The sequence below is a fragment of the Cryptomeria japonica genome, chromosome 6, assembly GCF_030272615.1.
Source record: "Cryptomeria japonica chromosome 6, Sugi_1.0, whole genome shotgun sequence".
Classification (NCBI taxonomy): Eukaryota; Viridiplantae; Streptophyta; class Pinopsida; order Cupressales; family Cupressaceae; genus Cryptomeria; species Cryptomeria japonica.
In genome coordinates, this window is record NC_081410.1 from 444,535,865 (window position 1) to 444,558,516 (window position 22,652).

Below are 22,652 nucleotides of genomic sequence, written 5' to 3' on the forward strand. Positions count from 1 at the left end.
ATTATGATTTTCACTGAGTCGTACACCTGAGCATCAAATCATCTCAAAAACTTCTGGATAACATCTGCACATCTAATTTAAGCCTTCTGCAACCTTTCAGAAATGATTGTAGACCACCAAAGAGGGGACTTAGAATTTGCATGAAAACCTCTCCCTAAGGCATAAAGCCCTAGTTATCGGATGAAGATCCTGCACCGGATTCAGGTGCAGACCCATTTTTCTGCATTAGATTCATCTTTTCTAACCCACATCTTCTCATGCTTCTCCTTGATCTCTTCTACTTTTGCTTTCCCCTTCTCATCTGATTTGTTCTTGTCTACCAGAGAACTATTCTTACTTTTATAATACTTTGCAATCTGACCGGTTTTGTTGCATGCACAACAAACAACATTATTCTGCATAGGTCTAAAGTTCATCTGATTTTGTCTCATCTTGCACTAATTAGAGATATGCCCAAACATCCCACAAGCATAACATCTTTTGTTTTGGAAGTTATTCATTACTGCTCTACACATATTTGACTTGTGTCCAAAGTTATTGCATATGAAACATTGACTAGTAAAGGTAGGAACATTATTCATGTTGTTCATTCCATTATTCATCCTACTTTTGCATTGATTCACCATATGACCAAAGTTATTGCAAGTGAAGCATCTACCATTGAATTTGTGAGCATTAGGTTGTCTTACCAGAGGATTCTTGCTCTTCTTCTAATAAGGTTTTGCATTGCCTTGTCTAGATGCAGAGGATTCACCTTTCTCAAATCCAAGTCCTCGCATGTCCTTTCCATGTCTCTGACTATCCAACATCTCATCAAGCCTTGCTGAGCTAGCTTTGAATTTGTCTTTGTATTCATTGGCAGTAGCAAGTTCATCCCTTAAGGTAGTAATCTGTCTTTCAAGTTCTTAACCATTATTCCTTGACTGTGTCAACTTAAGCTTCAACTTATCATTCTCATAGGTAATCCTGAAGCATTCATTAGGTATTTCCTTCAATGATTGTGCTAGATTCTCTTCATTCTTCTTTTAGTACTCAATCTCCTTAGTCAGCCTCATCACAATGGATTGCATCTCATTCTTCAAAGCAACATTCTCTCTCTCAAGCTTGTTAACTTCATCAACTTTTACCTGGTATTCCATGATCTGATCTTCTTTCTCCTTCAACTTATCCATCAATTATTTCCTCTTGTCTCTTGAAGTGTTTGCTTGATCCTTCAAGTCATTAATGAAATCATCAACAGCATTCAAGTTCTTATTCAAGGTACAAATCTCCTTTCTAGCTATATCAAGATCCTTAAGTGCCACACTGAGTTGTCTCTGAAAACTGTAATCCATTGAATCAATCTCCTGGACCTTCCTCAAGCGGTTAAGCTTCCTCAGAGGAACTAGACTCTGATACCAATTGTTGGATTCAGGGATCACTGAGAGGGGGGCGGGTGAATCAGTGACCTACCGGTTAGCAAATTTTCAAACTTAATTTCAAACACCAGAAGCAAATAATTGAAACTGAAATGCATAAACATAAAACAAACAACCACAAGATCATAACATCGGTATTTTTACGTGGACACCCAAATGGGAAAAACCATGATGGTATTTGAACCCACAATATTATTCCACTATGGCCAGTAGCAAAACAATATTATAAAATGGGAATGCATAGGCATTCAGGCACACTGCCTAGAGCTGATTGCTCAATTACAATAACCCGAAAAGCTACAACCTTCAAGGAAGTCTTACTGACTTACAAAGCTGCTACAGTGATGAATTACAGTAAATGAACTCCAAAATAGCATCAACAATGCCTGGATGAGTTCCAATTAAGTACTGAATGCACTGACTGGATCACCTTCTATGTTCTACCATGTTCTTTGTCTCAATCAACTATCGCATCAACAATTCCTATATGAGTTCTGGTTAAATATTGAATGCACTAACTAGATCACCTTCTCTATTCTTCCATGTTCTTTGTCTTAGTCAGCTATCGAATCAAGAATGTGCACGTGAAACTGCGCCAAAATGGATTCTCGATCACCTCTTGTTCGCATACAATAACACCATACATAAAAAAGATCACCCACACCAAACTTATATACCTACAACCACAAAATAGATCATACATCATGTCGGTCTGAAGATGTAACGTGTAGTCACATGTCGGCTTGACCAGATCCAAAAGAATAAATGCGGATCACCAAAATGATAATATAATGACGTGTCTAAGATGGCCCAATCATCCCAAACATGCTTCAATGCACCACAATCACCATAAAAGTTTCGGACCCAAAAATGCTATGTTCTTCCTGAAATACCGGTTAACAATCACTTTTGTATAAGAAGAATCTAGACCACTGGATCGAATCTCTATGAAGAGTTGCCATCAATGACAACCCTAAACCAATAATCACACCGGAAACCACTAGAAACCATCGGATGAGTGTCAATTGCCAACATCCTCTTCCATCTGACCACAAGAAATTTCTAAACTTTTTTGAATTTCATTGACTTGATAATTGTTGAATATCCAAACTGATGCATAATATAGGCTATATAATGAAAGTACCTGAAAGGAAATAAAAGAGCAAGGAAAGGAAAATTAATCCAAGAAAGTTTATGATGAAGTAATTGTTACCAAGAGAAAAGCAATAAACATGGAGCATCACCCAAATGTGAAGAAGGAGGCACAAGAACTTTTGAAAGGGGAAAAGCAAAGAAAAACCCCTTGTGATATTATGAATGAGGCAATGCCTAAAAATGAGAGAGAGAGAGAGAGAGCAAGAAGCTCTTTACAATATTGTCATTAAGAAGAAATGAGAGAGGAGGCATCTCTTAAATAGAGATGAGGAGAGGAGTTACAAAGTAACTCCCAAATCTATGAATGCCACCATTCATAAAATGTGTGTGCCATGTGTCCACATCCTCTTATGGAGGAGATCTAATATTCCTTAATAAAGGAAAATAAAAGAAATGACTTGTCCTCACACATGTACTAGAGGACAAATTACATGTAGGAATTCCAAAGGAATATCCTAAACTAAATAAAAATAAACTTAAGCTAAGTAAAGATTAAATATTCTAACACCCCCCCTTAAGCTTTACTTGGGGAGCTTACATCAAACCCTTCAATGGGTTGTAACCAAGATTTTTACAATGAAATTGGAATTTTTCTTTACAAAGTGGCTTGGTCAAAATATCTGCAACTTGGTCTTCCCCCTTGCAATAGAGGAGTGAAACTTGCTTGTCTTCAATTTGTTCTCTAATAAAGTGGTGTTGGAGAGCAATGTGTTTTGTCCTTGCATGGAAAACTGGATTTTTAGCCAAGGCAATGGCACTTTGGTTGTCACAATACAATGGAGTTGGTTCATGTTGAGGTAGACCCAAATCTTCAAGTAGTCTTCTAAGCCACAAGACTTCTTTGGAAGCATTAGTGCGTCCTTTGTACTCAGCTTCAGTGGATCCAAGAGAGGTAGATTGTTGCTTTTTACTATTCCAAGAAATTGCTCCTGAACCAACAAAAAAACAATAACCACAAGTAGATTTCCCATCATTGGGATCTCCACCTAGATTGGAATCAGTAAAACCTTTTAAAGTAAAATCAAAATTTGCATCATAAAACAAACCTACATTAATTGTTCCTTTAATATATCTTAAAATTCTTTTAGCAACTTTAAAGTGTGTTTGTTGAGGTTTAGACATGAATCTAGAAACCAAACCAACACTATAAGCAATATCTGGCCTAGTAAGAGTTAAATAGTTCAAACTTCCAACTAATTGTCTATACAAGGTAGGATCAACAAGAGGAGTTTGCATATCAAGCATTAACTTAGTGCCTAATTCAATAGGAATTGAAACATGATGAGCATCATTCATTTTAAACTTATCTATGAGATCTTGAGCATATTTACTTTGAGATAAGAAAATTCCTTTAGAGGTTTGCCAAATTTGCATTCCTAAGAAATAATGTAAAAGACCTAAATCAGTCATTTGAAATTTTTGATTAAGTTGAAACTTAATATCAGAAATCAAAGTATTGGAACTTGAAGTAAGAATCAAATCATCTACATACAAGATAATAATTATAATATCATCTTCACTATGTTTAATATACAAGTTAGGATCATTTTTACTTCTAATAAAGCCTTGAGAAAGAAAGAATTCATTAATCTTTGAATACCACTCCCGAGGAGATTGCTTTAATCCATAAATTGATTTCTTTAATTTACAAACTAAGTGTGCATTACCTTCTTTAATAAAACCAGGAGGTTGAGACATATAAATTTCCTCATGTAAATCACCATTAAGAAAAGCACTTTTAACATCCATTTGGTGAATAGGCCAATTCATTCTAGAAGCTAAAGCAAGCACAAGTTTAATTGTAGGCATTTTAGCAACAGGAGCAAAAGTTTCAGTATAATCTAAGCCTTCAATTTGAGAAAAACCTCTAGCAACTAATCTAGCTTTAAATTTACTAATTTGATTATTAGCATTCAATTTAGTTTTATAAAGCCACTTGCAAGAAACAAGATTTTTACCATGAGGCAAGGGAACTAAATCCCAAGTTTGGTTAGAAGTTAAAGTATCATATTCTTCCTTCATTGCTTTTTGCCAATGTGGTTGATTTTTAGCTTGATCAAATGTTTTAGGATCATTAGAATTCATAATAGTAGTCATTAAAGCATAATTACAATAATTAACTCTCCTAGCTTGAAGTTTATCCATTCTAGCTAAGTATTCATCACTATCTTGAATTAAAGATTTAAACCATTTAGGTCTTCTTTTAGAAGTAATGGATTCATCACTAGAAGAGGAGTCATGAGGAGTAGAGTTATTATTATCATCATCACTATCACTAGAAGGAATAGAAAGAGATGCATTAGGAGTAGGGTTAAGAGAAGGAGGTTGGTCCTCCACAAGCACAACTTTGGTTTGACCAAGTTCATCATCCTTCACTTTAGAACAATCATGAATGCCCTTTTCTGCAATACAAACATCTCTTGCAACTTTTACCTTGTTAGTAATAGGATTGTAAACTCTATAACCTTTAGTATTTTCATCATAACCAACAAAAATAAAAGGAGAAGATTTAGCATCTAATTTTTTTCTTTTCTCCTTAGGTTTGTGAACATAAGCTATGGAACCAAAAATTCTTAAATTCTGCAAATTAGGCTTTCTACCAGATCAAGCTTCTTCAGGAGTTTTATCCTTTAAGGCTTTGGTAGGTGTTCTATTAATTAAATATGTTGCACAAGCCATAGCTTCAGCCCAAAACTTGTAATCCATATTTTTAGCATGCAATAAACATCTAGCCATTTCAACAATTGTCCTATGCTTCCGTTCCGCCACACCATTTTGTTGTGGTGTATAAGGAACGGTAAGCTCATGTTTAATTCCAAAAGATTTCAAATAAGCATTAAATGCATTATTGACATATTCTCTTCCATTGTCAGTACGAAGAATCTTAATTTTAGAACCAGATTGCCTTTCTACAAACATATGAAATTCAGTAAAAACATCAAGCACTTGATCCTTACTATGAAGGAAATATATCCATGTTCTCCTGGAAAAATCATCAACAAAGGTAAGTGCATACCTTGAACCTTGGATGGAGGGATTCTCCATGGGACCCAAGAGATCACTATGAACGAGGTGCAATTTAGTGTATGCCCTCCAAGATTGACCATGAGGAAAGGGTTCCCTATGCATCTTACCACTCATGCAACCATTGCAAACAATTTGAGAAGGAACAATACTAGGCAATCCATCAACCATATTTGCTTTTTGCATCAATGAAATATAATCAGAATTGAGATGGCCAAGTCTTTCATGCCATATAGTAAAATCAACAGTAGTAAGCAAAGAATACTTTGGAGGAGCAAATTCATAGAACTTGAATAAGTTATCACTATCCATTTTAGCAGTAGCAATAACATGATTAGTGTTTGGATCAATGATATAACATATGCCCCTATAAAAGTTAATCTTATAATCTTGACAAAGTTTAGGAACTGAAATCAAATTTGATTTTAATTCAGGAACATAAAGAACATCATGTAATTTCCCATTAGGAACATTCACATCACCAATAGCTTCAACTTTACAACTATGATTATTAGCTAATTGAACAGGAATATTAGAAGTATCGGGATGCAAAGATTCAAAACATTCTTTATGAGAAGTAACATGTTGAGATGCACCAGAATCAATAATCCACTCAAGTGGTTGAGAAACATTATAAGTACATGTAAATGCATGACGAGATGAATTACCATTATTATTACCCTTCTTATAATGAGGTTTATGTTGATTATTTTGATTATTTTGATTCATGGGCTTTTTACCATTTTGTTTCTTAAAACAATTATTAGTAATATGTCCATCTTTCCCACAATATGTGCAATGGGGTCTTGTTTGAGAATTATTCCTTTGATTATTGTGATTATTATTATGATTATTATTATGAGAATTATTATGATAGGATTTAGAATGAGATTGATAATTAGGAGATTTGTGATTATTATTATGATTATTATTATGATTATGATTATGTTTATTATTATTGGATCTAAAATTATTATTATGATGTTGATTTTTAGACATAAAAGCATGTTCACTACTTTTAAGAGTACCAAATTGAATTAATTTAGCTTCCTCTTGACGCAATAAATTACGAAAAATATCATATGTTAATTGAGTAGCTAAGCTAGGAATAGCAAGTTGAGCATGAATATTCGTAATAAATTGTTGAAATTGACGAGGAAGACATTTTTTAAGAATAAGATGAATTAAACGTAAATCAGCAAGAGTAACTCCTAAACCAGTTAATTGACTATTAACAGAATCAAACTTTAATAAGAATTCATCCATAGTTTTAAAATCTGTATACCTTAGATCTTCAAGTTGATCTTGAAGTTGAATTTTTCGGGATTCATTTGAGCTATCATAAGTTGTTTTTAAAATATCCCAAGCTTCATGCGCTTTTGTACAATTTCCAATTAAAACATACAAATTAGGAACCATTGAAATACCAATTAAATCAAGTGCTTCCTCATTTTGAGCCTTCCATCGATCTAGGTCGGCTTGAGGAGCAGATGTAGCGGGTTCAAAAGTTTTATCAGTCGCAACATCCAAAAGGTGTTTGAAACGAAAAATAAACGAGATATGTGTTTTCCAAGAATGATAATTGGAACTATTTAATTTAATTTCTGGAATTAATGTAGACATGATAGCAAAATAATAGTTTGTAAAAAAATTACCCCTTTGATTAAAAAAAATAAAAATTAACCTCCTTGATTTAAAAATAAACCAGATTTGAGTAAGAATTATAACAAAATTTATGTAAAAAAAATGTTATATTCAAATCTTAAATAACAAATTTTTAAACAAAAAAAAATTTACCAAAGAAAAAATTATATTTTAATAACAAATTGAAATTGATTTTTTTGTTTTTTTTTAAATTTGATTTAAACAAATTGTAAGTCTTAATAACAAAATAAAACTATTGTATATTAAAAGCTTTATTAAAAAAAACTTTATTCAAAAAACTTTAATTTATTTTAAAATTAAAAAAACTTTATAACGAAATTTTTTTAACGTTATTAATCTTTTGATATAAACTATTTAAATTTTTTTTTAAAGTTAATTTTTGTATTAAATACAAGAGCAAATGGCGTTACTATGCAGAGGTGCAGAGACGTTGAATGCAGGTTATGATGATTTGTAGGGAATACACAGAAGTTGCAGATAATGATTTGGGTTTTCCACAGAAGGTTTTTTCTTTTTTTTGCAGCAATTATCAAGGGAGACGTTTAACACACAGAGGCGAGGGGGTTAGATGATTTCCACAGCTACTCACCGTTCTTTCTATTGGAAGGGAGCGAAGATTTTCAAGACCAAATGTGCACAGTGTCATACAGTTGACAAGGGCGCTGGTCACAAGCAAGGGCCAAATATTAACGGGTTCTTCTATTGTTTTTACGGGGCTCTGCAATGATCTCCTTGCAAGGTGTTTTGGAGTGGAGGGATCGCCGGCGCCAGCGAAGCTTCACTAAAGACTAGACTGTAGCCCAGCCCCAATGATGAGCTCCTGAAGAGCGACACGAATTGGTAAGCCACGCGGTTCCCCAGCCCGGTTTTGATGAATCCATGGGCAAAGAAGAAAGCGAGGGCAATGAGCCAAGGGATCTGATCACCGAAGGCCGAAAAAGCTGCCGCAAAAGTTAGGGTTTTTGTTAACACGGACCCGAGTAGGGAAGGTGAGAGGGCAGACCCCCAGGGTTGCCAAGCAAGACAAGAAGAAGAAGCCCAAAGGCCGTGGAAAAGAAGAAATGAAAAGATTTTTTTAATCTGTTATTATATTGTCCAACGTTTATGCTGTTATTAGTAAAAAAATTGTTATTATATTGTCCAACATTTATGCTGTGAAAGAGCAGTTTGATTTTTTTTTAAGTTAGACAACGCAGATGGTAAAGTTAGACAACGCAGGTACAAGCAGAAAGAATTTAACAGATGGTAAGCAAATTAATTTAAATGCACTCTGTTTACAATGCTTTAAGATAGTGAAATGATGATTAGTTTGGTTTACAAATTACAAAAAGGAGGAGTTAGTAGTTTCAAAAAATGAATACAGTGTTTACAAAAAATACTGTAATTTCTTTAGTAGATCTCTTTGTACTATTCAGAATAAATGAATACAGAGAACTAAAACACAACACCCATCAAAATTATTTAAATATGCGATTTACTGGAAGATTACACGCATGTGTTGGTGAACTTGTGTTTCTGAATAAAATGTATTCACTTATTCACACAGACTGATTTCTCTGTGCATGATCAAAATATCTCACAGAAACAAACTTCCAGAGAGGAATAAAATGTAAGATTTATTATGTAAAGTAAACCAGGCTGAAATAAGCACAAACAAAGATTGAAATAGATCAATAGATATTAAAAAAGTTAGTATTCTGTGAATGAGGTTAGAAAATTTCTTAAATTTAGCTTAAATTTCTTTTTTTAATCAAAAAAAGCTTGCAAGTAAACAAAATGTGAGAACCTGCAATATGAATCAGAGAAACAACTTTATGAAGAAACTGTTTTGGCGGCAAGCCTTCCAAAACAAATGAATATGAAATCTAAAGTATGCAAGAAAAGAAGTTAGCACCGGAGTTTTGGCGGCAAGCCTTCCAAAACTTTAAAAATAATTAAATTTAAACTAGAAAGAAGGAACTTTGGCGGCAAGCCTTCCAAAGCCCTTTTTTAATAAAAAACTAGAATAAAAGATTAAACTTGCAGGCAAACTTGTTAACAAGTTTGAAAAAAAAATTAAAATTTGAAACTAAAACCTGCACAATAGAAAATATTAGAAAAAGAACTTCTTCTCATCTCAAGAATGCCTCCAACAAGGTGAACTCCACAGAATGGTAACCTTCATCAATGTTAACTTAAAACAAGGATTAGAAACCTGCTCTGATACCATGAAAGGAAATAAAAGAGCAAGGAAAGGAAAATTAATCCAAGAAAGTTTATGATGAAGTAATTGTTACCAAGAGAAAAGCAATAAACATGGAGCATCACCCAAATGTGAAGAAGGAGGCACAAGAACTTTTGAAAGGGGAAAAGCAAAGAAAAACCCCTTGTGATATTATGAATGAGGCAATGCCTAAAAATGAGAGAGAGAGAGAGAGAGAGAGAGAGCAAGAAGCTCTTTACAATATTGTCATTAAGAAGAAATGAGAGAGGAGGCATCTCTTAAATAGAGATGAGGAGAGGAGTTACAAAGTAACTCCCAAATCTATGAATGCCACCATTCATAAAATGTGTGTGCCATGTGTCCACATCCTCTTATGGAGGAGATCTAATATTCCTTAATAAAGGAAAATAAAAGAAATGACTTGTCCTCACACATGTACTAGAGGACAAATTACATGTAGGAATTCCAAAGGAATATCCTAAACTAAATAAAAATAAACCTAAGCTAAGTAAAGATTAAATATTCTAACAGTACCTTTTAGCAAACTTGAATCCTCCTAGCAAGAGACAAATAATGCTTGTCCCATTTCCTCAATTTTCTCTCCAATTTGCCCTTGATCCAAAGCCTCATCTCTTTCAAACAAAGGCAAATAGAGAAAGGGATGACTGGATATCTAACTTGCTTAGAGGGTCCCCCCCATTGGTAGTCATACTTGCTCAGTCACTTAAAGGGATCATCAAGCCAACCTAGGAATATAGATTTAGAGTAAGAGATTCTTGCTCTGGAGGCTTCTCTCTATATATTGAGCTTAGTAATCAAAGATTCAATATTCTCCCCATTCAATTCAACAAACAATGTAGTATCATCAACAAATTGAATGTTTATCAAGTCAACCGTATTCAGTGGAGAGATTCCTCTAACTCTTGGTGAAAGAGTTGCATCTCTCATCAAGTAGAAAATTGCATAAAAAACAATGACATATAGGGCAGGTGCTAGGGGGCAGCCTTATCTAATGGATCTTTCTAGTTTAAATGATTTGGTTTGAGACCCATTGATCTCCACGTATGCAAAAGCATCCCTAATCAGGACTTGAACCATGTGACAAAATTCTTTGGGGAACCCAAAGGCTTCTAACATCATCGTGAGAAAGCCCCACTCCACTCAGTCATAAGCCTTCTCAAAATCCAGGAGAAACATGACCACATTTTGGTTTGAAGTCTTTCCCCAATTCATGGCTTCCCAACTTGTAATAAGGTTCTTGAGGATGTATTTGCCCTTGATGAACTTAGTTTGTGTAGAGATTATAAAGCCAAGTAGAATATCCATGAGTTTGAGGGCCAAAATTTTGGCAAGGATCTGGTATGAGACATTAAGGAGGGTAATAGGCCTCCAGTTCTTAATCAATGATTTATCCTCATCTTTAGGGAGTATTTTAATAGTCCCTTTGTTGATGTTTGGACCAAGAGAGCCCATATCAACTACTTCCTTATACACCAATAGGAGATCTTCACTAATCCAATCAATATTAGCCTTGTAGAATTCAATGGGCAGGCCATCTAGGCCAATGGCCTTATCATTATTCAGAGAACAAATGGCTTTTTTGATCTCCTTAATGGAGATGGGTTTCTTGAGATCAATACCATTTTTAGCAGAGATCAAGTTAGGAATCAATCTCCTCCATTTATCCCTAGCTATGACACAAGAAGGGTTATCTTCTAAGGTAAATAAATTTTGATAGAAGTGAAAAAAATTAGATTTAATCTCTTCATCATCTACAACATCTTTCCCTTCAACCCAATTTCTATCAATCCTCTCTTTATACTCCTTCTACTTAAGCATATTGAACAAGAATTTAGATCCTTTGTCCCCTTGTTGCAACCAGTTCATTCTAGCCCTGATTTTGGCTCCTCTAATATTGTTCTGCTGTATATTTATTAGAAGATTTCTGGAACATGTCATAGTTTGAGTACACCTAAAATTGAATGGGTCATTTTGGGCTTGAGCCTCCATCATTTGAAGGTTGTCCATAAGATCTCTCTCAAGTTTCCTACTGTCCTTGGCCTTCTTCTTTCCAAGATTTTTAAGCAAACATTTCCAACTATCCATATTTTGGTTCCATCTTTTAATATTTGTGTTGCCAATTTTTCTCCTTGGACAAAATGGCTCTCATGAAATCTTCAATATTTCTTAATAAAATATTACAGAAGAAGTTTCAAATATTGAAGGAAAAAAGGAAAATTTAGTCTCAAGACTTCCAAGATATTGAGTTCACATTGCCAAGTGAATAGATTAAAGAAATGCCTTATTTTTTCATTAGAGCTTCAAAAGAGTTCAAAGAATCACTTCAAACACTCTTCATTTAGGTTGTCAAGGTTCATAAAAGGAAAAAATGCTTTCCTATTTTTGTTGAAATTCTAAGAGCTAGCAAAGGAGACCCCCACGTTGCCCAAGTCTAAGGGATAAATTTCAACATGCTTTAGTTTGAAAGTTTGGAGGGAGATGAAATAAATAAACTCTTGTTCCAACTGCTGGTTACATGGGATTTCCCCTCCTTGATTCGAGTTAACATAGCAGTTGGTTGATACTAACACAAAGAAAGAAGCCCTAGTTATCTTCGAACGTAGTATTCCAGCTAAGGTTTGAGGCTATGAAGGCGACCATATAGAAGGAATGAAGGCAAGGTAACACGTTGCATACACAGAAGAGGTGTTAAAGAGATTGTAGTTGAAGATTACTTAAGAGACCCACGTGTTTTAAGAGTTTCAAGAGTGTTTTTTAGAGCAGCTTCATGCATATCACGGGTTAGTTCCTTATTTTATGCTTCTTTGATTTAAGGAGCCCATTCATGTACACTGGTATATCTCACAATGTGAAATTCTAAGAGGAATGCACATATTTTGTTGAGAAATAGACTTCCCTTTGTTGTTATTTGGATAGCTCTTCAAATATCTTAGGGTTTTTATGAAAAGCACAGTGAGCAGCATATAGATAAAATTAGGACAGTCATGTTTGATCATTTTAATAGTAAGGAGAGATCATTGTTGTTAATAGACAAAGAAGCAAATTTGTGTCAATGGTAGGTTTTGAGTCTAGAACACAAACAGATTAAAGAGAAGCTTCCAGTTTTACCTCTTAGTTATAAATCAACAAAAGACAATGGGCTTTATTGAAGAAAAATGCAGTCATCTTTTCACGGTTATCAATAAGAATTCATAGTTCTTTCAAAGTAACAAAGCAGTCTTCTGTGCAAAAGGTAGTAGAGATCATTTTTGCAGCCTGAGAGATGACAGTGACAATGCACAAGACATTAAGAGCAACATATAGAAGGGATCTCAGTCTAGTCTCAGACTTATATAAGGTCAGCCATGAATGTTTGGCAAGGTTTTGGGTAGATCTAGAGTAGTGACTGTCTAAGGCGAATGCTCTAGGTAGTGGAAAGAAAGACAATCTCTTTATCAAGTTCAATGATTAAGAATAGTATGACTTGAAGGCCACTATGAACAATGATCAAATCTCATGATAGATTTGCAATCATAAAGCATCTACAGTAATAAATATCAGGATATCAGTTTTTGCAGCATAGAGGGGGTTTGACTGGCATAGAATCAATAAAGATAGTAATAGCAGTCATCAAGAGTCTTAAAACTCTCTCATAGACCACAAATCATCAAGGCATCCATAAATGTTAAAAGAGCAGGGCAGCTAAAGGAGGAACAGTGATAATAGCGGTCACTGAAACCAACATGGAAACAGTCAGAGAAGAAGAGCCATTTCAAGCTATAGTAGCCCAGAGTTGCAGAGATATGGTAGTCTCAAGTCTTTAGCAGCAGTCATAACACAGACACATGTAAAGCATTAAGGCAAATCATCATCAAGAAGCAGACCAAATGCAAAATGACAACGAAGAACACTCATAAATGATAGCCACATGACAGTCTTATACTTGTCTTTGGTAAAGGGCAGTGTGTTTTGATAACAGAGAAGGGAATATTAGTATGAGACTGTCAAGACATAAGATAGCTTTAATCAGCCTTCAAAGCAAAGCCTAAGGCTTAACACAAAGCAGTTCACTATCACAGTAAAGAGGGGTAAAAGAATAGTGATAAAATTCATTCATGATTACATCTAAGTTTTGCATATCAAAGCATAGTAGCAAAGCTTCCAGAAAAGGTCAATAACAGTGCACTGAGACCATAAAAACAATGCCTACTTCACCAAGAAGATTAGCAGCCCAAGGACAGTAAGAGACAATCTTCAAGAGGTGGGGTAAAAGAGCTGAAAGACAGTGACTTGCAATCATGAAAATATCAAGAGATATGAAGCAACAGCCATGTCATGAAGACCAAACAAGGGCAGATTATAGTCTATAGATGGTTGTCTCAGTCACGGGAGTGGATTTTAACAGCATATTGTCATCACAGTGTAGCAGAGGTCTGTAAAAAAGCTACAAAAAAATAACAGTGAGAATTCTTTTAAATGCAAGGCACATAGACCTTCAAGACTATGATAGTCCAGTCCATAAGCACCCAAACTCGTATTCCTTGGAACAGTCACGGGCCTTGAAATACAATCCTTTGTAGGCCACAATGGATACACAAAAAATTAGTCCAAAATCAGTTTATAAGGGATATTATTGAGAGATAAGAATGCAGTTTCAGGATACAAAGTTGTAGTGATTAGTTTTAAAGGATAATGCAATGCTTTCTATGGCTTGAAGGGTCATAAGTTTATAGATGCGGTCTAGTATTCAAGTGGAGCAACCCTAGAGTATCACCAAGGAGAAAGTACAGTTCTTTAAAGACTGTCAAAATAGTGCATTTTGAAAAGGGGGTTGATATCAATAAATTAAAAGATCAACCTTCATTGACAAGGGATCATTAATGCTTGACACTATTAGGAGATCATGAACTATAAGGAGCAAGGTTTTGTGTCAGCATTTGGGTTTTGATAGCCCAAAGGTCATATCAGTCACTGAAGGTTTGCAGTCATTCACAGTAGGAAAGGATTGTTACAGCTGAAAATTGATCCAAGAAGTAGATTTCAATGACCATACATCAATGAACAAACGTGTTTCCATGAATCAGTTGTTTCCATGAATCAGTAAGGGAGCTCAAAGATGGTCCATACCAGCTTCAAAGCATCCCTGACTCACAGCCAATGTAGAGATTAAGGCATCTTTTACAATGCCTTAAAAACAAGCAAAGAGACAGTGAATGAACACCATTGGAGATCCTAAGTTTGGTAGAAGATTACTATGTACAATGACAGATATAAGGAAGTGTTGGATGACCCTCATCAAAGGAGGGGCAACAGTGATCTTATCACTGTCAAGGATGAAGATTGTAGCCTCAATGACTAAACACAATAGACAGAGCTACAAAGTTAGAGAGATGGCCAATAAGTATGGTGAATTTGTGTCCAAAAGACTAAGGTTGCAAGCTTTATATAAGCCACCTCATAACACCTAAAATAACAGAGGTATAAAGCTTTTGACAGCCATAAGAAGCCACTGCCACAATCGGAGCAACATCAAGAGTGTTAGATTTATAAAGACAATCACAACCACATGCAAAAGGATCTAGCATCTTCAGTTCTTATGGTATAGGCTTCAAGAAAAAGTAAATGGCAGGTTGCCACATAGTAAAGCTTTTCAGATCAATCCTTGAACACATAGTCACAGTGAAAGGGTTTTGTCTCAGACCTGGGTTAGAGCAGCATTCACTCATAAAGCAGAGGTCAATGGCAAAAGACAGTCCTGGGAGTCTAAATCAAAGGTCTTAAAGTGTTGTGAAGATCAAATTGAGTTATAAAGCAATGATTCTTGGCAATGTAGTCGGGAATAATCAATTATGTTATTGTGTCGTCATTATGTTGTGTCATCATCGGTAATTGTGTGTTATGGGAGTCAGTTAGTTCACCCGAAGGGCAGTTGGACGTGACGGTTGGTTGCACCCCATCGGGTATTATATATTGTATCTTGTTCCCTTGGGGAAGTAGGATTGTAATTGGAGACTATATAAAGGAAAATATACTTGTTCTTTGGAGTTATAACACTTATCTTATGGCATACTAGCATCTTTTATTCTGTACTATGCATTTACTTCTTATGTCTTTGAAATAGTTTCCATAGGCGAAACATCTGGCGCCATTGCTAGGTCTAATCCGGGCATACATGGCTGAAGGATAAATGGGTCAACCTATCTGCGAGAACATCGTCGATGAGGATGATGAGTGACTAAATGAATTCTATGAAGGAGAGGATGCATTGACGAGAGACTTCGTAATCCGGTTCCAGGCGGCCATAGAAACCTTTGTGCGGAGAGAGGCGACACGAGAAGAAGTACCGCAGGGTGCAGTGTGGGACACTCTCAACGTCAGTCCGGCGGCAAACTGATTGTTGCACCAACTCCCTTATCTCCTGGCCCAAGCATCCCTCGCTCACCAGCACCGAAGGGAGGAGATTGAGCGATAACAGAGACGACAACAAGTTCTCTGTAATTACGAGGAAAACAAACGGCGATGGGAAGAAGAGCGTGATGAAAGATGCCGCAGGGGAAACTAACTCTTGAACCCCTACGGGAGGAATAAAGCAATATTGTAATAATCCCGGCACAATGTTGACATAAATTGTGGCCGAAAGGGAAAATAATAAAAGTTTTTTTTTGTTTTGTGTACATGATGTGTGCTTGCTATGTACGGAAGTGATTTATGCCCAATATACTAAATAAGGACAAAAATAAAAAGATACAAAGTGACGAATGGGAAGTGGCACAAAGAGCGTTGAATCTCAGACAACAGATAGAACGAAGGCGTAGGCTAAGGCAACTTGCCAAGGGACGACCGACCGAGGGGTTGCTCGAAGGGAACCCAGGAGGTGTCACGGAGGTTGCGGAGGCAAAGATAGATGGAGAGAATTACACTCTCTACACTGTCGTAGGGTTGCCCAAAGGGAACCTAGAAGGAGTCACGGAGGGTGCCGAAGGAGAACTCTATAGTTCGCCAGAATACCATTGTAGGGTAAGAAGCTGCGAAGAGTTGGTGGATCAAACAAGGCGAAGTCTAAACTTGATCAGCGCTACCAGAGACCTACTAAAGAACTTGTCCATTTCGGAGGACAACCGGAGGGAGACAACCGACCAGAGGGAGACGACCGAAGGTGCCGGGGGAGCACAAGGGTACCGTACGGGAGGCAATTTGTTTGGTTTGGGGTCAGCAACCTTCTTCGGAGGAACCACAAGTGGAGGGTCAGGTGCAGGAGGCAGAGGTGGAGGATCACCAGGTACAAGCACACAAGGCACCGGAGGAGTGAGACCCAACAATAGGATGGCAAGTAAACAAAAATTGCCAAAGTTCACAGGCGATGGCAAGGAAGATCCCGTATGGCATTGCCGTACATGTGAAACAATTTGGTTGGTCAATGGGGTGACCGATCATGACGACTGGGTGCAGCAGTTCCCAACCATGCTAAGAGGAGTTGCCATTTATTGGTACTTTGACATGGACAAAACTGAGATTGACACATGGGAGAAATTGGAGAAGGCATTTAAAGCAAAATTTCGGTTGCTAAGAGACGATAAGAAAACTGTAGCTGAAATCTACGGTACCAAGCAAGGTACTAAGGAGACCGTCCGCGCATATAGCTGAAGGCTAAAGGAATTGTTGGGCAAGATGGAAAACCAACTAGCGGATGGATTGAAGAAACGGTGGTTTGTGGAAGGATTGAGATCCTCCCTGCGTAGAAAAATGAAAATTGTTCCACCAACATCATATGAGGACGCCTATAATAGGGCGATGGACTTGGAAAATGAACATAAAACATCAAAAAAGAAGAAAAATAATAAATCTTCATCGGACGAGGACGATGACTCTTCCGAAGGGAGCAACAACAACGGGGAGTCAAGTAAAAAGGTGCAAGCACTCCAAAAAGACATGAAGTGAATGAGGAGAGAATTTAAAGCAATGAGAAGCACGGGTCAGACCGAAGGGGATGTATGGTGCACGAAGTGCAAAGAGGAAGGACATACGAAAGGTCCCTGTCCAAAGAAGGCTTTCTGCGAGATTTGCCAAGTGATGGGACACTCCATTAAGGAGTGCCCATACAACATGAAGACACAGAATGCACAAGTGCTATTCACTGAGCAGGCCACAACATCTGCACCAGCAGGTACGGCCCAACAAAACAACACAACGACATCCTCTGGAGGGTACCGGGACAATAATAATAATAATAATAATAATAATAATAATAATAATAATAATAATAATAATAATAATAACAATAACAATAATAAGAATAATAATAATAACAATAATAACAATAACAATAACAATAATAATAATAATAATAATAATAATAATAACAATAACAATAATAACAATAACAATAACAATAATAACAATAAGAACAATAACAATAATAACAAGAATAACAATAACAATAACAATAATAATAATAATAATAATAATAACAATAATAACAATAACAATAATAACAATAATAATAATAATAATAATAACAATAATAATAATAACAATAATAATAATAATAACAATAATAATAATAACAATAATAATAATAATAATAATAATAATAATAACAACCACCACCATAACCATAACCGGAGCTGTATCCAGTATGATGCCAAGGGCCGACCTATGATCCAATGTAGGGCCTGCAGTCAGTGGGGGCACTTCGCCCGAGATTGCACGAAGGAGGCTAACCAGCAGTATCTCTGTCGATGGTGCGAACTGGGGGTCCGCGAGGATACAAACTGCCCGAAACCCGGAGTCAATCTTTTGAACATTGAACCCACTCAGGCAGAGGTATTGGCGGTTACGAGGGCACAGGCAAAGATGGCCTCCTACCCAGACCCTCGCATAGAAATGGAACGAGTACGGGAAGCAAGGGCAGAGATTACGAAGGAGATGACCGCACAAGAGAGAAATAGCGGGGAGGCCACAAGCACGTCCCGGACTAAGGGGGAAGAAAACATCCTGAGGTAAATCTTGCAAATGGAGGTACCCGTAAGAGTCCAAGACCTCCTCGAAACCATGCCGCACTTAAAAATGGCTATCTTAAATGTTGTGCCCGCACAAAGTCACCAAGTGAGGAAGGCTGAAAACTCTACGGTCAACCCAATGTTGTTAATCGTTAACTGTGGACACCACCCAATCATGGTAGAAATGGGCATCCTCGGGACTACCCTGATGGATGCCATCATGGACGAAGGGTCAGGAGTAAATGTGCACTCGGAGGAGACATGGAAGAAACTGGGGAAGCCCACGTTGTGGCCCCCCACGTTTAACCTACTTGGAGCAGACCAACATGGGATTAAACCCCTCGGGACACTCATGGCACAACAGGTGATCATCGATACACAACCATTCGTGCTTGATTTTGTAGTGATCCCGTTAAAAAAGAAAGGGTACGACACTATCCTCGGACAGGGGTGGCTAATTGCTGCCAAGGCAAAACATGACTGGAAGAGAAATACACTCTCGTTAGAGAGCATGGGGAGAAAGTACGTGATAGACCTCCGAACGCAGATGGTGAGCCAAGAGTTGGCATCCTCCTCGGAGTCGGAGTTTAATGGAGACCGGTGGGAGGAAGATGAAGGCCAACGACGAATGGAGCCCAATAGCGAAGGGGTTCTAGAATTAGAAGCACACTCGGGGGATGACAAGGATTCTATGAACGACCTCTTCCATTGGCAGATGGAGGATTACGAATTGTTCACACCCTCGTGTAATGTGTTGAGCATCGAAGAACAACTGGAGGTATTCCCCCCAAAGTATAGAGAATACAGGGAGGGGGAGGCCTGTGTGAATGACACTCCAACACACCAGTTTCCCAAAGACGGATCAATCAGATACGAGGAAGCCAAGTTGAAAGAAACAAATTTAGGAGAGGCAAGCGATCCCAAGAAGATTCTTGTGGGAGATGACTGGAACCCGGTGCTGAAGGCTGCAACATTTAAAATTTTCCTAGAATATAAGGATGTGTTCGCGTGGACCTACAAGGACCTAAAGGGTGTACCCCTAGAGCTATGCCTACACTGCATTACATTGGTTCCCGGAGCCCAACCCGTAAGGAAGCGACCCTACTGTAGGAATAAAAACAATGCTGCACGAGTGAATGAAGAAATTGAACGGATGTTGGAAGTGGGGATAATTTTCAAAGTACAGACAAGTGAATGGGTGTACCCCATTGTGATCTTACTAAAAAAGGACGACAACCAGATCCGGATTTATGTAGACTTTCGGTGTCTGAATGCAGTCACCATCAAGGACCCCTTTCCTATCCCCTTCACCAACAATATCCTAGAAGAAGTGGTTGGACACGAGATGTATTCCTTCATGGATGGGTTCTCTGGGTAACACCAGATATCCATTGTGGAGGAAGACAAGCTAAAGACAACCTTCGTAGTGATAGATGGTGTACATGCATACAATCGAATGCCCTTCGACCTGTGTAATGCATCGACGACCTTCCAGCGTATCATTTTGCACATCTTCGACAAGATGTCTACAGGAAACTTCAGGGCCTTCCTTGACGATTGGTCCATTTATAGCAGCCAGGACACACATCTCAAAGCCCTTCGGGAGTGCATGGAGAGATGTCGAAGGGCATGGCTAGCCCTCAATCCAAAAAAATGCAGGTTCATGTTGCCACAGGGAAGGTTACTCGGGCATATTGTGTGCAAGGAGGGACTAAAAACAAACCCTGACAAAATTAAAGTCATAGTAGAGATGAAAGCCCCGACGAACGTCACTGGAGTGAAGTCTTTCCTTGGCCATGTGGGGTACTACAGGAGGTTCATCAAGAACTTCGCTAAAGTGTCCCCCCCCTTGGATAGACTTACACGAAAGGGGGAGCCATATGTCTGGACGAAGCTAGAGAGCGACGCATTTGAAGAGTTGAAGACAAGACTGTTGGGAGCCCCCATACTCTCCTACCTGAACTGTGACAAGGAATTCCACGTCCACGTGGATGCATCAAATTATGCCATTGGAGCTACACTAGCTCAGGTAGGGGGGCACGGGCTGGATCACTCGATATATTTTGCAAGTAGATTGCTCTCTAAGGCCGAGAAGAACTATAGCACCACAGAGCGCAAAGCCCTTGACATGGTCTACTCTGTGCAAAAGTTCAAACACTACCTGTTGGCCACACCATTCACCTTTTATGTAGACCATTAGGCACTTATGTATTTGTTGAACAAGCCCATCATCTAGGGAAGGGTAAGTCGTTGGCTCTTGTTGCTTCAGGAGTTCACATTCACAATCGTGGTGAGACCGGGACAGAGCCATGTCATAGCATATCAGTTGTCCCTGATCAAGTCAGGGGAACCTCTAGAAGGAGTCAATGATGACTTCCCAGATGCACACCTGTTTCGAATGGCCGTACTTCCCTTGTGGTATAGAAACATTGGGGAGTACCTGTCGTCATCTCGATTTTCGAAGGACATGCCTCTAGGGGAACGAAGGAAACTAGTGTTAAGGAGTAGGACTTTCCAGTTAATTAATGGCCTACTATATAAAATGGGAGCGGACCAAGTACTAAGGCATTGCGTTATGGAGGAGGAAGTTCCCAGTGTATTGAGGGAGGCACATGAGGGCCCCGCAGGCGGATATATGGGCCCGAACACGACAACACGGAAGGTGTTGCTAGTAGGGTTATGGTGGCCCATGGTATACAACGATGCTCGAGAGTGGGTCGTGGGGTGTGACACTTACCAACGGGTAGACAAACCCTTGAAGCGAGACTTTATGCCCTTAAACCCTTCACACGCACAAGAACTATTCGAACAGTGGGGACTTGACTTTGTAGGTCCTATCAAGGCCAGCCGTGCATGCCGATGTTGTTACATTGTGGTCGCTACAGAATACTTAACGAAATGGGTGGAGGCTAGGGCTCTCCCAGACAACTCTGCAGTAAGTACGACTAGATTCATCTATGAATAGATTATTACCAAATACGACATCCCTATTCAATTGACCAGTGACAAAGGAGGACATTTCGTCAACCATGTGGTAAAGTTATTAACGACTGAATTCAAAAAATTTCATTCTCCGTCGAGTCCCTACTACCCTTGGGCAAACGGACAAGCCGAGGCCACAAACAAAATCTTGCTCACGATTATCTACAAGTCTTGTGGAGTTGAAGGGGAGGATTGGGAGGGAAGGTTACCGTCACTACTGTGGGCCTACCACACGACCCACAAGACCACCACGGGCCACACACCCTTCCAGTTGATGTATGGGCAAGAGGTCATAGTCCCTGTGGAATTCATGGTACCAAGTTTGTGGATCGCTATGGACAATAAACTCGAGGATATGGAAAGCCTATGAGAGCGATTGCACGCCCTCAATAAACTTGAGGAGTGGAGGATGCTGGCACAATGGGCAACCGAGGTCGCGCAGCAGCGAAGGAAGCATTGGCATGACAAGCACCTCTGGAAGATGGGCTTTACCTCGAGTCAGTTGGTGTTGAAATATAATGGAAAAAATGAGATAAAACCAAGAAAATATAAAGTAAAGTGGCTGGGGCCCTACAGAGTCCGAGAGGTTGGGGCGAATGGGTCAGTCAAATTGGGGATGCTCGACAGCAGGGAGATTCCAGAGGTCGTCAACAGGTCCAAGTTGAAAGCCTATCATGAATGAAGACAGGACACAGGGCCCACCCAACCTGATGAAAACCCCACCCAGCCCGACGAAGATACTTGTAATGGCCATGGTGGAACCACCGTCAGGGGGACCACCGTGCAGTGGAACCACTGTCGGGGGGCCACCGCCGGTGGTTCCACCACATGGTGGTCCCCCCGACGGTGGAACCATCGTACGGTGGCACGCCGATGACCACCGTGCGGTGGAACCACCGTTGGGGGGCCACCATCGGTGACCACTTTGTAGTGGTTGTCCACCGCGGAAGATGCCCCGACAAAACCATTACTCACCGCAAAAAGAAATAAAAGTGCCCACGCCCAGCCAAAGACACAATCGCGAGGGAAAAAGAGGTTACAACCGGGAATAAAGAGAAAGGTGGAGTAACTACCTTAGGCAGTTGAAGAACAGAAAGCATGAACAAGAGAAATGCATTCAGCAGGAAAAAGGCAGTTGAAGATGAATCTGCAGAAGAGCATGGATAAAACGGCAAGGGTTTTACCTTCAAGGGTGAGGGTTGTCGG

At 38.6% G+C, this 22,652-nt stretch overlaps 1 protein-coding gene across 1 annotated transcript; it reads left to right on the forward strand.

The window, feature by feature from the left end:
- The first annotated feature begins 19,986 nt into the window (after positions 1-19,986).
- LOC131876643 (uncharacterized) lies at positions 19,987-21,429 on the forward strand. The gene is made up of 2 exons (XM_059222086.1): positions 19,987-20,493; positions 20,734-21,429. Exons 1-2 carry the CDS (start codon positions 19,987-19,989, stop codon positions 21,427-21,429), a joined length of 1,203 nt encoding a protein of 400 aa, XP_059078069.1.
- Positions 21,430-22,652: the final 1,223 nt, after the last annotated feature.

Excerpts from the sequence above, each read along its gene's own strand:
- LOC131876643 (XM_059222086.1), top strand. The coding sequence starts at position 19,987 with ATGTCTACAGGAAACTTCAGGGCCTTCCTTGACGATTGGTCCATTTAT. Across the intron at positions 20,494-20,733 it reads TTGGAGCTACACTAGCTCAG|GAGTTCACATTCACAATCGT; the intron begins GTAGGGGGGCAC and ends TTGTTGCTTCAG.